The sequence below is a fragment of the Hesperophylax consimilis genome, unplaced genomic scaffold, assembly GCF_061612785.1.
Source record: "Hesperophylax consimilis isolate HC1 unplaced genomic scaffold, BYU_Hcon_1.0 scaffold_55, whole genome shotgun sequence".
NCBI lineage: Eukaryota > Metazoa > Arthropoda > Insecta > Trichoptera > Limnephilidae > Hesperophylax > Hesperophylax consimilis.
The window spans coordinates 16531-32655 of record NW_028301285.1 but is presented as its reverse complement, the minus strand read 5'-3'; the positions used below and the strand labels follow the sequence as shown (position 1 = coordinate 32655).

Sequence of the window (16125 nt, the reverse complement as noted above, 5' to 3'; positions counted from 1 at the left end):
CCATCTCGCAACTCGCAACCATCTCGCAACTCACATCACCAATCACCACATCACATGGGCCATGGGCCGTTCAAAATTCAAAACTATTCTGACCATGACGAAAAGAGACGGCGCTATATGGGCTGCATGTTTATCTTTTTTTTTTGTTAGGCGAAACGAGATAGGCGTATATAGTTTGTAACGGCCGTTGTGGCCAACAATTTCGATGGATTATCAAAGGAATTCTGAGCCTGAGCCAGGCGCTGCTCAATTAAGTGATCGTAGTGATTTGCTCCATTTCGCCTGTAGCCAACATTTTGATCATAACACCTCGTGTGTAGCACTGTTTATTTACATAGACAAAAAATGACGTCAAATTAGAAACTTTACATTTTAAATTAATACCGAAGCATTAATTAATTGTATTTATTATTTATACAGATAATTTACTTTAAATAGTGTAATACATAAACCGACATTTCATATTTTTAAAACAAACGTATTTAATATGTAAAAAATAAGGTGTTAATTGACTTAACTTTTTTGTTTACGTCAAGTTTGACGTTTTATTCAGTTGAAACTTTAGATTCAAAATCATAACCTATACAAAATGGACAAAGCAAAACGCTCAAAAAATTTCACCCCAAATGAGAAAATGCGACTTGTCGATTTAGTTACCTCGTCGCGGGTCATTTTGTCTAAGTCTACAGGCGGCCCAAATTACGCCACACTGTTGAAATCTAAAGAAACTGCTTGGAACGAAGTGGTTCTCGGTTTTAATAGCAGCAACTCAATTAACCGGTAAGTTACATACTGATTATCTCATATAATAATGTGTTCTTCAAATGCCATTGAAGCTCGATTAAGAAATATGGTTTGGGCACGTAGAATGAACGAACTAAGGAGTGTAAGGAGAGTATATTATTACGCGAATTTGTGTATTCTAACTGGCGTTCTAATTGAATGTCAATTGTCTTTCACATCGCAGAACGGTTGCGTTTGCTGCCACTGCTTTTGCAGTACTTGCATATCACCACACGCCCTCCTGATGTCGTCATCACTGTACAAATTGACTTAACCAGCCCGGAGGCCTTCGCACCCTAGTGGGTCGTCCTTCTGTACTGGTCTCTCCTTCTTCTTCACTTTCCTCTTCAAACACATCGAGAAAATTTACGGTGGGACTTGCGGCCAATTCCTCGCATCTCTCTTCAGACTCAGTTCGTTCTCTGTCAGGCATCTTTCGCAGGTCAAGCACATGTCTTGGTACACCATCAACTATAATATTGTTGACTGAATTAAGTCCTGTCACCCTTCCTTGCCTCCAGCGTGATGTGCATCTTTTGTCTACTGGTTTGACCGCAACGACATCGCCCACTTCAAACTCAGTCGATACTTCCTCTTCTATATTCACTTGCGCAGAAGGGTGCCTCCATGAATAAGTGTGAACCGAGCTAGAAGGCGCAACACCCTCATCCTTCTGACTCTTCGCAGCCAAATTATACCAAAATACTGCCTGCAGAGGATCGCTTCCACTTCTGGCTGCAGTTCTCTTTATTGTTCGATGATGTCGTTCAACTATACCATTTCCTGCTGGACGGTATGCCGCGCGAAATCTTTGACGTACATTCCATCTCTTACACATATCTGCAACACTATAGGAACGAAACGCAGTACTATTGTCCATGAGAACTTCACTGGGCGGGCCTCTTTCCCGAAACACTTCTTCCAGATTTTTGACAATCGAAACTGCGTTCTCTGATTCGATTTCCCGCCACACGGCAAATCTACTTGGCCCGCAATCGATGAGTGTGAAGAAACATTTCCTACCGAAATGAGTGACATCAACTGCCAAGCGACTCCAATTTGTTGCAACATTGAGGTTACCCGCTTCATGGGTTGACGGTGGTGGGTCAATTGTCCTGCATTGTATGCAGTTACGTACGCATCTATCGACGTCCTCTCTTCTCACCTCGGGATCAACCAGCCGGGCAAGATGAAGCGTTCGCTCTACTCCAAAATGATGCTGAGCATGTAAAGCTTCTACGCTTAAAGCACATGTTTGCTCTCCAGTTTCTTTTTCAAGTATCTCCAACCTCTCTTCATACTCTGAAGATTGTAAGTCTCTTTCATGACGTTTCCTGTCATGGCTACTCTTTACCCAGGCCTTGCAGACCCTAGTAAGTACATCGGCTTTATTTTTACAAGACTCTACAAGGGTGATCGACAATGTGAGATCAAATTCTTCTACGATCTCCTTCACCAATCCCAGACGCCGCTTGACGAGCATCTCTGACATGCCAGAAACTTTTACACGACTACTCCCGGTAAGTGTAGATCTCACCCAGCACAAAACCGTTGCCGAATCTGTAATTATTTCCACAACTTGAAGATTCCACTTGAGAGCTAAGTTTAATCCCTTCAGGACAGCATCTAGCTCCGCTATGTTAATATGCGCTACATCGGTTGTCTTACGCAGCCATGCGGCGTCTTCAACAGTTCTTCCCTCAATTTCCAAGGTAACTCCAAGGGCCAGATTACTTGCATCACAATAAACTCTGGCATCACCTAATGATTCAGGCACTAGCCACTCCCCTTTTACAGGATCGTCAATTCTCACTCTCACCAGAAGCTCTTCAGCCATTTGTTGGGCCCTGTCGCCAACGTAATCATCCCATGCCTGGCCTTGACACTCTCTCTTCATGAAGCTGCAGGCTGTCCTTAACCATCCACACACAGGATAGTGCCCAGTCAGCTTGCCACAGATCGAAAATAATTCCCTTCTACTCAGGTGCGATCCTTCTTGCATTATGGGAATGTCATTGCCTCTTCTGAAGATAAGACGTCCGACCTTATCACGTTCAATACGCAATCCGAGCACTCTTGCGCCCTCCAGCTTCTCGGGAGGCTTAGTTACGAGACCGTAAGTATGCAAGTGTGCCGCAACCTCTTCAGCTGATATTATGTTTTCATTCACTATAATGTCATCGATGTAGCTATCTGTGCCCCGTCGCACCCTTTCGTCAAGCGAGAGCACCTCGTTTACAATCCGTGTCATGATTTTGGGACCACACTTTAACCCAAAACCTAATCTTGTCAAGCAGTATGTTTTGCCTTTATACTTAATGAGTTGGTACTTCCAAAGTTTTTCCTCAATGTGCACTTGTAAATATGCTGATTGGAGATCAAGCAACTTTAGAGGTTCACGTAGCTTCCTCCACTTCCGAAGTGTCTCATCACACACTGCTACATCCTCACCAGTATGGCACTGAACACTCTCGTTGAGTTCACGATAATCCAAGACAGGACGTACTTTTCCCTTGTTCTTTTGGATCACAGCCATTAAAGGAAGGATACCACCGGAGCTTCCCTTCCATGGCCTGAGCCAGCCCTCGGAGATCCACCTTTGAATCTCTTCTTCAAAAGCTGCCTCCGCTTCTGGTAACTTAGTGCTTCTATAGCACTCTACAGTGTTTTCTAATTCAGCAGGAGAACCTCTCCACACCCAACTCACGCACCAGTTTCTTCCGTTGAATGTAGCTTTAAAGTCCTTGTTCTCAACAGATATTCTGTCTGCCGAGGTTTCACCAGACTCGACACAATTCGCACTGTACTCGTCTAGTCTGCTTCTTACGAACTCTACCCTATCGCGCATTATCGTAACACCACCCAGTTCTTCGATAACGTCCATGCCCAGTATAACATCGACTGCACTTAATAGTTTTTTCACCACCACACAGTCTACCAGTAGCGACACACCTTGCACTACTATCTTGGCGACACCTCGCCCCTCACAAAGTACACGACTGCCATCAACAGCAATCACATCACAACCAGGACCTTGTACACTACACAGCCCACTCATCACTACTGTACGAGAACACCCTGAGTCAACGAGTGCACGCACCTTCTTTCCATTGACTGCAACTTGGATTATTGGTAGCGCCTTTAGTCCTGATTCAGAAGAGCTGCCGGCGCACCAGTTCTCCTGCTTCCGTTTCCCTTCTCACAGTGCCTGGCCAAGTGACCATCTTTTCCGCAGTTCCAACAGACACTTTTCAGCTGCTCACAACAGAATTTGACCAAATGTGGCCCACCACATTTAAAACAACGCCGTCGTGCATTTGGAGATATTGCGACAAATTTCTGTTGGCCCTGAGCCACCGCCACGACAGGCTGATCCACGAGCTCTGCCATAAGAGCTCTAGCACGCTCCACGATTGTTGACAGCGGCATTGTCTCTACTTTTGGCTGCGCGCGCAATTCACGTGATACCACTGAAGGCAGACCCACTATGAAAGCTTTCATGAGGAGAGAATCCGACGTCACACCCGCTAGCCTTGCCAACCTCCTCAGGTCCGTCATATAGACGTCGACCGGCTCATCACGCCATGTGCGCCTCACGAACTCCTCATAGGCCAGAAACGGGTTTGTTGCGAACGCACAAATCAACGCATTTTTGATGGCGTCACCATTGCCCTTATCCTCTGCACTCAGCTCATTGTAGACAGCAAATGCAGGTCCCTCCAGAAACATCGGGATGATCGCGCACACATCTTTTACTTCTTTAATTTTTAAAACCAACTCGACTTTTGTTATCCACTGAATAACATCGCCCTCGCCATTAAAACACCTTAATAAATCTCCGAGTTTAATATTTGACATCTTGCCGAAATAGCTTGTATTCTAACTGGCGTTCTAATTGAATGTCAATTGTCTTTCACATCGCAGAACGGTTGCGTTTGCTGCCACTGCTTTTGCAGTACTTGCATATCACCACAATTTGGATGGTGGAAGAAGTCGGGGACGCCCGAGGAAGACACGGCAAGATAAAAAAAAAACTGATATTTGAGTAGGGCTATGTTAATAGTCCGAATAACAGAAGAGTATGTATGATATATGGTGTGATTGTGGGCGAGGCAAGTGGTTTGACAGACTGTCCTCTCTGCGTAGAACCTTTCTAGGAAGGGTGCAATGTTTGGTTAATTAGAATTTGTATACATCCCAATTGATTTCTCGTAATATTTTATATATGATTGCAGACCCCTAGCAGCTCTAAAAAAGGCGTGGGACAACTTGAAGCGAGATGCCCGAACACAGAGGGCAAGTGTTCGTTGCCAAATATTTGGAACTGGTGGAGGGCCCAGTCAAGACATAGAAGATCCAGTGCTGCTGAAGGTTGAGGCAGCAATTGGATTAAGTTCCTCCGGGATGGTAAATTCGTAAGTTAAAATATCTTGTTTTTAATTAAATTGGTATTTGGTGATGACTGAACATGTCCACTGAGTCAGCATTAGTACCCGGAGCAATTAGGAATACATTATGTTTACGGTATATGGCAGTAGACCCAGAATTGGCGCACTCAAATAAACCCTCACTTTTAGTACTACCATTACGTAGTGGAATCCAAAAGCTTGTCAATGCATTGTCATTGTAGTTCAACAATAGCTGGAAAGCGCACATTACTTATGACTTGTTCATGTTTTCAGTTGGTTGTTGGTCATTCACTGACCCATAAGGGTTGGGAAATGAAAGGTTAGGTACATTTATAAATTAAACAATCTCTTCTTGCTATACAAATGTCTCATATATTGCAATAAATGAATCCACGCTACTAGAAAAAGCTTTATTCTCTTTGTGGATGGATTTGGCAGTTAATTTACTGATTTTAAATCTATTTTTGCTGTCATGTCTCTCTAAACTATCGACCAATGAAAATACATGCAGTTTTGTTAGGTTTTGATGAGCAAATATTAAATATTCAGTACTCGACGTAAAATGTCTTACGAGGTTGAATTTTCAGGAAATTAAAAAAAAAAAACAAAGAAAAAACTGTTTTGTTAATGAAGGTTTTTTGAATCTAAACTCTTAACTGTAACCTTTGATAAAACTACAGAAAAAAACATCATCCACATAAAGATTCAGCATTAAAAAACTAGGCAGAAAGTTACAAGTTTTACATAAATAATAGAATAGTTTACAGTTTATAGGAACATAGTATGTATAATTGATCATAACAGTAAGTAGCAACACCAATAAACCGGAGTGACCAATCACAGGCATCCGGAACGTTGGTGTTGGCAGCTCTCTATGCCGTGAAGGAGCGCATCTAGTGGAGTATCCTTGTTCATCAGAGCGTTTGGAGTGGGAGTCGTAACCCTCGACAACAGAGACTCGAAGATGTGGGCAACATGAAAGCAAACCAAAGAAAGATTAAAAAGTACACATAAAAGGCATTATTATTGATATTGGTCTGCGAAGCTAATGAACGATGACCAATAAACAAGAATCATAAACAGAAGCGGCCCGTGACTGTAATTACCAGCAGTGCATTTCACTTTTAAAATATACCTAGTCTGTAATTTAGGTGGAGCAAATTAATGAATGGGAACACCTACTGCAATTCATTCTATCTTCTAAGTTATATTTGTAAAATAACTGATTAAATAATACAAAATTATCTCGAAAATAAAGGACTCTCAATTCATCGTTGAAAATATAGCGAAACCGTTTGATTTCACCGCGAACGAGTTCCAATGTGTTAATGTTGTTGCGTTAACATTGAACATTAGTATTTCTAAGCGAATCCATTCCAAACGCATTGGATTACGCATGATCAAAGTGATGCAAAATTCACTCGCCGTCAAAACACTTCGATAATGCACGGATGGGTTATGTATCTGCACTGCTCTAACACGTAATTTGACGTTAAGAGTGTAATCTGTCTCGCTCATGTCACCGTTTCGGCTACTTCGGGCTGTCTCGATACTGCCCGACGCTGTTTTAGTAGTATGGTAAAAGTTGGTTTTGTGCATATCGGGGTATGCACGTCCGCTTGCTCTTGGGCGGGATTTTTTTACTAGAAGATAGCTCAAATAATGACCTGACGGGAATTACGAATTTCTTACATCGATCACTGGGACACAGATGTCGTTGTAATTTGTTATGTGGAGATTGAAGACAAGCAGTGCAATGCACAAATGCACGTACCAAGGAACCGCCTCTGATCATAAATCATAAAGAAAATAGTTCCCACAGAGCAAAACTAGCAATTAACAGAATATAGAGAGAATTTAATATTATTTAACGTGACATACATATTTGTATTCTATTTTGAAAGGTTTGATTGCAATGGTCCTGCCGTCCAAGATGATCAACAGGCATCCACCAGCCGGGAGGAAGTAGAGCAGCCGACTCTGGAATCAGTGGAGCCTACGGAATGGACATTGGTAATTTTTATTTCATTTATCCTAATTCTCAATAATGGCATTGTTCGAATTGGTGTCTCAACTGCTCCCAACTGCCCGTGCGGTGGCAGTCAGTGCGGTGAGACTGCGGCATCTCCAATTGGGGTGTGTTGTGAAACTGAAGGTATTAGGGAAGGAAGGGGAAGATGGTTATACAAGTACTTGGGTATTCAAATCTGGTCACCAAGCATGGCTAAAACCATTTCATTCCATGTTTCAATTCTTTAATGGTGGTGTTACAATAAACAGGGTGATACTGAGAGTATCTTCCACTCTGTAATGTACTGCAAATATACTATTTATTATTTTTAATGAACAGTTTGTGGAATAACACAAAGTAATACAAATAAAATTTACTCGCACACGCCAGGATTTGAACCGGCGACCTCCGGATTGCTAGTCGTGAGCCTTACCGCTCGGCCATCAATAACTTGAAATAACTAATCTGCAAAATATTTTAATTTCTTCATTTTCCCATAGATACTTGTGTAAAATGTTATTTTATTACACGGTCTTTTGAAAGGTTTACACATTATTTGTTTTTAAATTACTTGTGGCTGGTTATAAAACTTGACATTCTTCTTATATTTTGTTCAGGATGAAAATCCAGTTTTCACACTTCCTGAAAGTCCAGTGATGCCAGTGGTATCAACTGTTCGACCCGTAGTTCCAAGGAAGGCATTCAAGAGGCGACTGTGCTTGGGAAAATCAACAAAGGACTCGCTCTTTAGTGACCTGCAAAATGTTGCTACCACCCAACTTGCGACGGAAAGAGTGTTATTAGAGACCCAGACTGAAAACTTTCAAATGCAAAAGGTATAAAAACAGTTTATTATAAACAAGTTCTGCTTTGTAATTATTATTATGCGTTACAGCTGTTTCGCCCTCTGAAGGCATTATCAAACTGTTTTTATACATTAGATAACAAATTATTGAATATATAAAATAAATAAAAATTGAAATGGAGTTCTACAAAATTAACTAATAACAATAAACAGGTCAAGTCTCTTTTGCAATGCGACCTCCTGAGTATGCAGACTGCCCACTTGAAACTCCAACTGGAAATGCTCGATGCGGCGAGGGTCTCAAAAGAAGCCCAATCGGATATACAACTGCAAATCCTTAGTGATGCCAGGAAGCAGAAGGTCGCAGAGGCAGCCCGAGCAGAAATCCGATGGGAAATCCAACTGGTTATATTGAAGTTGGAGAGGAGAGCTCAGGAGGCAATTACAAAGAAATTAGAAAGTGGTAATTGTTAATATTATAATGCTTGTACATACATATTATTTGCAATAACGTCTCTATTTAAATGGGCGATGTTGTTCCCTGCATTGTTCCTGAATGCCACATTGTTGGGTTCATCACCAACACCGTGGATCCAATCTTGTGGATATTCCTCCCCACGATTGATGCATATGTTGTGAAGAACTCCACATGCAACTATAACTGCCATCGTGGTGTCGATGTTTAGTCGTAGGCCATTGGATAAGACCGGAAATCGTCTTTTCCACAATCCATATTGTCTTTCTACCACGTTCCTTGTTCTGGTTGGGTGTTTCCGGATTTCGATATGGTGTCAGCAGATATGTCTAAAATATGAAATAAAACATACATTTGTAATAATGTTATACTGTTTTCTTTTGCAGAATGTCCTTAAAATCAAGTAAATCCACGTTCGGCTGGAGCACTCGAGAATGGTGCACGCGCTAAGTATTCCCGCACTAAAGGATTTTTTTCTTGTTTTTTTTATTATTTCCTATATTTTCATAATGTGCGTATATATGTATGTCACAATTTTCTTAAGTTATTTTCAGTTGTTTCCAATATTCTCATAATGTGCATATATATGTATGTCACAGTAAACAATATTAAATTCTCCCTATATTCTATTAATTGCTAGTTTTGCTTTGTGGGAACTATTTTCTTTATGATTTATGATTCTTGTTTATTGGTCATCGTTCATTAGCTTCGCAGACCAATATCAATAATAATGCCTTTTATGTGTACTTTTTAATCTTTCTTTGGTTTGCTTTCATGTTGCCCACATCTTCGAGTCTCTGTTGCCGAGGGTTACGACTCCCACTCCAAACGCTCTGATGAACAAGGATACTCCACTAGATGCGCTCCTTCACGGCATAGAGAGCTGCCAACACCAACGTTCCGGATGCCTGTGATTGGTCACTCCGGTTTATTGGTGTTGCTACTTACTGTTATGATCAATTATACATACTATGTTCCTATAAACTGTAAACTATTCTATTATTTATGTAAAACTTGTAACTTTCTGCCTAGTTTTTTAATGCTGAATCTTTATGTGGATGATGTTTTTTTCTGTAGTTTTATCAAAGGTTACAGTTAAGAGTTTAGATTAAAAAAACCTTCATTAACAAAACAGTTTTTTCTTTTTTTTTTTTTTTTTTAATTTCCTGAAAGTTCAACCTCGTAACACATTTTACGTCGAGTACTGAATATTTAATATTTGCTCATCAAAACCTAACAAAACTGCATGTATTTTCATTGGCCGACAGTTTAGAGAGACATGACAGCAAAAATAGATTTAAAATCAGTAAATTAACTGCCAAATCCATCCACAAAGAGAATAAAGCTTTTTCTAGTAGCGTGAATTCATTTATTGCAATATATGAGACATTTGCATAGCAAGAAGAGATTGTTTAATTTATAAATGTACCTAACCTTCCATTTCCCAACCCTTATGGGTCAGTGAATGACCAACAACCAACTGAAAACATGACAAATGACTCTCCGAATAAGCTAATGGGAGAAGAGTTTGGAACGTTAAGAGAGTTAGAGCGAAGCATGTCAGTCCACCATTAATGGAATATCTCCTACGAGTGCTCCATTTGGGTACTGCCCTGTCTCGAACATTGCTCTGGCTCGGCAGCCTTGAAAGAGTCATGTGTAGATCCTGGCCATCTTGCTACAATGTCTCTTATTCTCATTCTGGCATCTGAAATGGTCTGCACGTTAATGGAAAAGTAGCCCTTCCTATTTCTGAACGTTTCAGCTTCTGGTCCACCTTTCGGACAAATCAGATGGTCAACACAATACTTAATTGGTACAGTACAGAAAACACATGCAGACAAAACTAAAACACATGCTTGTCTGGCACTCACGAGTGCAATCAATTGCACCTATTACGTTGGGGAATCCGGCTATTTCGTGGAACTCCCTTTTTACTACTTCCACCTCTTCCCCTATTGGTAATTTAATGTGGACAGGCCTTAAACTTGCCAAGGCACGAGAAACATTTTTTTACGATTTTGCTGGTCGTAGATGGGGAAATTTTAAAAAAGTCTCCATTTGTTATGTGGAAACTTCCAGTTGCGTAGAAACGCAAAGCAACAAGCAATTGATTGCATGATAAAACTGGGCAGTTTCTAAAAAAGAAATAAACAAAGCATGAGTTATCATTAGATAAAAGGTTTTCAGACCTGATAAGTGCTAAATATATTCAATGACACTCGAATAAGTCAAAATTTTACCTTTCGCTTGCGTAAGTCAAGTTATCCTCTATTTGGCTCAAAACGTATAAAAAACACGTTTTAGTCATCCTAAAACGGGTATAAAAGTCTGCATCATTTAATATAATGTATAAAATTTATATCGCCGTCTTGTCGCCGCCTATATAATCCAATATTATTATCAAGCATATCGGCCCATTCCACCGCATCTACTATATTCAAAATGTTCATAATTCGAATTAAAAAACCGACAAGAGCGTGAACTGATGACAGATGACAGCGATGACAGATCGATTGCTTTCGCGTATTTCGCTCTGTTGTCAGTTTTTATAAGTAGGTCTTCCTTAAGCGTCTTTAATCCACGAGGTTAGCTTCCTTAAATTTGAGTGGTGTGACGATCAAGTGCTTTGGGCAAAACGGATTTGGGCATTTCAGCAGGGTTGAGTCGAGTATTCGGCTCAGATTAGATTGGCCACAACGGCCGTAAGACACTAAGCCACTCGTGTGGCATTAAAACCTTTAGCGGCTGCAAAAATTAACTTTTACAATCTAAATCGCAACCCTGCTAAGAAAATAAGATTTAGAGGTTGTCGGGGAGGACGAAATCGCAAAAATAAATCAATAAAAATTAGTGCAGTAACCCACAATCCTGAACATGAGAAGACAGATGAGATAAAAACTTCAATAAGAGACGTATACATACAGCGCCATGCAAATTTACAAACCCGGCGACTCGCAGTGGCAAATTGGAATGCACGCTCAGTGAACAACAAGGTGGATGATGTTCACGATATTATTAGCCAGAAGAAACTGAACATCCTATCGATTACTGAGACGTGGCATGAAAACTATGACTCCACCTCCATAAAAAAGTTGCGAGCTCTTGGCTATACGGTCGTAGAACAGGCAAGACGAAAATCGCCGGACGACCCCAGAAACAATAACATCTCATTCGTGAATCATGGAGGGGTGGCAATCATCGGTCGTCAAGGACTGCGTATATCCAAAATCAATATTGGAGATTACCAAACTTTTGAATCTCTGGGATGTTGTATTTCTTCAATGGGGGCGTCTTTCACACTAATCACTATCTACCGACCGGGGTCGAGGATCATCACAGCGGATTTTTATAACGAATTTGCGCAACTTTTAGGGCGGGTTAATGCCCTACCTGGTGCCCTCATTATAACCGGGGACTTTAATATCAGAATAGATAGAAAAACTGACATTAACACAACAAAATTTTTTGATGTCTTAGAGTGCTACGGATGTAGGCAATGGGTAGATATTCCGACTCATGACGCAGGCGGAATACTTGATATTTTTGTATCTAGGAATACTGACCCACCGCTAATAACCGAAGTAATAGACGTGGGTCTCTCAGATCACAGGCTTGTGCGTACCGAGGTAGACTTTAATCCTTCCAAACCTGTCTACAAAACGAAGACGACCAGAGCGTGGCGAAAGTTTGACTTTGCCCTCTTTGAGGAAGAACTGAAGACTTCCATCCTTGCAAAATACGACATAAATAGTAATGTAAATTCGACATCTGGCCTAGTAGAAGTCTATAATGATATTTTAACTTCACTAATAAACAAACATGCCCCCTTTTCGACCAAAACCTGTGCTGTCCGCAAGTCTGATTCCTGGTTTGACGCAGAATGCCGGGAAAAGAAGAGGGCTATGCGCCGACTTGAGAGGACATACAGGAGCGGAAAACTAGCCAGCCAAAGGGAAGCGTGGGTTAGTGTGCAAACTGAATATAGGGAAACAATTCGGAGAAAAAGAGCCGATTACTGGATTACGAAGATTGAGAGTGAAGATTCGGACCCCCAGCGACTTTGGAATTCGCTTAAAACTGTCAGAGGTGAGTCTGAAAACTCAACCACGGCACCGCTCAGTCCGAAAGATTTTTCCGACTTTTTCCAAGAAAAAATCGACAATATTCGGGCCACAACAGCATCTGCACCTCCACCTACGTTCACAACCTACAACGGCGAATCCTTTACTAAGTTCACACACACTACATCGGAAGAAGTCACCAAAATTGTGTCCAGTTCACTAAACAAACAATGTGCTTTAGACCCAATCCCAACGTGGCTTCTGAAAAAGTGTCTGAAACATATAGTACCATTCCTAGTTTACTTATATAACAAAACTTTTGACTTAGGCGAGGTACCACAACTGCTTAAAAAGGCCCTTGTCTCACCAATTCTAAAGAAACCCCAACTAGATTCTGAGGATTTAAGTAATTATCGTCCTGTGTCAAATCTACCGTTCATCTCAAAAATCCTAGAAAAAATTGTGATCAGGCAGATAACCGCCCATCTGGTGAAAAATGAACTGCTGTCAAAGTACCAATCAGCTTATAGGAGGTACCATTCTACAGAGACTGGATTACTGCGCGTGTTGTCAGATTTGATGCTTGCAAATGAGTCAGGTAAGCTAGCTTTGCTATCACTATTAGATCTGAGTGCAGCATTTGACACCATCGACCACAATTTCTTGATCGACAGACTGGAAAAAACTTTTGGACTGGGTGGTGAAATTATTAAGTGGATAAAATCATACCTCTGTGGCCGAACCCAATCTGTACAAGCGGGCGTTAAAAACTCTCCCTACGTGACCCTGACTTCTGGAGTCCCCCAGGGTTCAGTCTTGGGGCCCCTACTTTTCATTCTGTTCATCAACGATGTTGCCAAAATTATAGATTCATTCGGACTTCTTTCCCATTGCTATGCTGACGATCAGCAAATCTATTTCTACTGTGCACCGAATGAGAAAGACAAATTAAAAGATATTACTGTTAAATGCATTGGTGCCATAACAGAGTGGATGTCTTCGAACAAACTTAGACTAAATCCATCCAAAACAGAATTTCTCTGGACAGCAACAAAAAAGCGCCAGTCAATCTTAGACAAAACTCCTCTCATTACTTCTGGCTGCAACATCATCCCTAAAAATGGCATTAAACTCCTAGGTGTTCATCTAGATGAAGATCTTTCACTCGTTCATTCTACCGTGGTAGTGTGTAGACGTGTTTATAGAAAGACAATACATTATTAGAGAATTGTCACATTTATCTAATTTTTGCCGGGAGCGAGGTGTTCCGCGAGGCGGTCACAAGCTTAACCCATTATGGACGTGCTGTCGATAATAGAAAACATAAAATTAGAAATTTCAAATATTTCTACGGTAAAGGACTCGAAAGCTAAAAATAATCTGGAATTAAATATAAAACTATTAGAAGAAAAATGGACTCAGGAAAAAATATCTTTTCAAAACGAGATTGTTTGTCTCCAGTCAAAACTAATTGAAAAATTAGAAAAAAAAATCGAGAATACGAGCAATTTTGAAAAAAAAACATACGCAAGTTGTCTCAAAGTAATCCCGGAATCCAAATTCTCATTGATCATCAAAGGTGAAGATTCGAACATGACATCGGATGCTATTAAAGAACAAATCGTAAAGAAAATTAAAATAGCAAACTTGGGTATCGCAGTGAACGGAATACGAAAAGCCTCGCAAAATAAATTAATTATATCTTGTCCTTCAAAAGAACATGCAGAGAAATTGACAGATGAAATCAATAAAACGCGATGTGTCGATGAGGCTCGCTATCCATCACATCGCCAACCCTTCGGTGGCGCAAAGAGGAGGAAGGAACTCGAACAATGTCGAATTGGTACGTGGAATATTAGAGGAGGTATGGAAAGAAAGATGAATGAATTGTGTGACACGATGGTTAGCAAATGTTTGGACATACTTTGTGTAACAGAGAGTATGAAAAAAGGGAGCGGTACAATGCAGCATAATGATAGGCTCGTCATTTGGTCTGGGAGACCAGATACAGAGAGGGCATGTCAGGGTGTTGCAGCACTACTGTCTCCCAGAATGATTGAATGTATGTTGCAGTATGAATGTGTAAGTCCGAGAATAATGTGGATTAGGTTCAAAATCGGTTTGACAAGGGTGTTTCTTGTTGTTTGTTATGCCCCTGTCAATTCTGAGAGTGACGAAGAGAAAGATGATTTTTGGACTGGTGTGAATGATGTGATGAGACTGAAAAATATTAATGAAAGGATTATAATGGCAGGCGATTTGAATGGGTGGGTAGGAATTAGACGTGACGGATTTGAATCGGCCTTAGGTATGTTTGGGGATAAAAGAACGAATGACAACGGGAACAGAATACTTGAAGTATGTTTAGAGTGGAACCTTTTTGTGTCCAATACTTTTTTCGATCATAAAGGTATCCACCAATATACGTGGGAAAGAGGAAACGAGAGGTCAATTATCGATTTTGTAGTAATTGACTCTAGGTTGAGAGCCGTTACCGAGGACACGAGAGTTTTCAGAGGGGCAGAGGTTGAAACTGACCACTTTCTGGTGGTGTCGAGAGTAAACCTCTTTCGCGGTTGGCGCTCTAAAGTGAAAACGGTACTAACTCCAACAAGAATCAAAATAGAAAAACTACAAAACGATAATGAGAGGAGTAAGTATGTGAATTGTGCAGAGATGAGATTGAATGAGAAAAAAATGGATGGTCTAAGCATAGACGAAACATGGAACCACATAAAAGTGAGTCTTTGTGAATCTGCTAGAGAGGTGTGTGGAATAAGTACGCAAGGTAGAAAGAAAGGTGATGCATGGTGGGATGATGATATTAAAGCACTTGTCTCAGAGAAGAAGAAAGCATGGTTATGTCTGATTGCGGCTGGCAGTGCTTCCAGCGAAGAGAAGGATCGAGCAAAAGAAGTATATAAGGAATGTAAGAAAAAAGTAAGAGTTGGAGTGAAAGAACGAAAGAAACGCCTGGAAGAGGAAGAAGGAATGAAAATGACAAACCATTTCCAAGAAAACATTAAGTTGTTTTGGAAGGAAGTCAAAAGGTCCCGGTGTGGCCCTGAAACCGGAAGCATGAAAGTAATAAAATCGAAAGATGGAAAAATGTTGACGAATGAGGAAAAAATAAAAGAGAGATGGATGAAGTATTTCGAGGAAGTCTTTGAAAGCGAAGTGAGTGACAGTGATTCTAGCGGCGAATCAGATATGAAAGATGATGGACTGAATGTTACCGAAATTAGCATGGATGAGATAGAAAGATCAATTAAGTGTATGAAGAATGGTAAGGCTGTCGGTTTCGACAATATTGCTGCTGAATATTTTAAAGGAGGTAGCCGTATAATTCTCACATGGTTGTGCAATCTTTTTAACCAATGTTTAAAGGAAGGTTACACGCCTTTAGATTGGAGAAGAGCAGTGATCATGCCATTATACAAAGGTAAAGGGTCACGTATGGAATGTGGGAATCATAGGGCTATTAGCCTGCTAAGTTCAGTTGGCAAGCTGTATGGTAGAATTTTGATTGAAAGGGTAAGAAAGGAAACAAAGGATAAAATATGGGATGTGCAAGGTGC

The 16125-nt window shown here is 40.7% G+C and overlaps 1 protein-coding gene across 1 annotated transcript; it reads left to right on the top strand.

The window, feature by feature from the left end:
- The first annotated feature begins 578 nt into the window (after window positions 1-578).
- On the top strand, window positions 579-9006 carry LOC149408822 (uncharacterized). Its single transcript, XM_089650400.1, has 6 exons — window positions 579-780; window positions 5019-5198; window positions 7097-7205; window positions 7821-8039; window positions 8222-8471; window positions 8870-9006. The coding sequence occupies exons 1-6, from the start codon at window positions 590-592 to the stop codon at window positions 8878-8880; spliced, it is 960 nt and encodes a 319-aa protein (XP_089506526.1). The 5' UTR covers window positions 579-589; the 3' UTR covers window positions 8881-9006.
- Window positions 9007-16125: the final 7119 nt, after the last annotated feature.

Bases quoted from the DNA above. Each gene is read 5' to 3' on its own strand.
- LOC149408822 (XM_089650400.1), top strand. From the start codon at position 590: ATGGACAAAGCAAAACGCTCAAAAAATTTCACCCCAAATGAGAAAATG. The intron at 781-5,018 runs GTAAGTTACATA...ATATGATTGCAG, and splicing joins AGCAGCAACTCAATTAACCG to ACCCCTAGCAGCTCTAAAAA. The intron at 7,206-7,820 runs GTAATTTTTATT...TATTTTGTTCAG, and splicing joins AGCCTACGGAATGGACATTG to GATGAAAATCCAGTTTTCAC.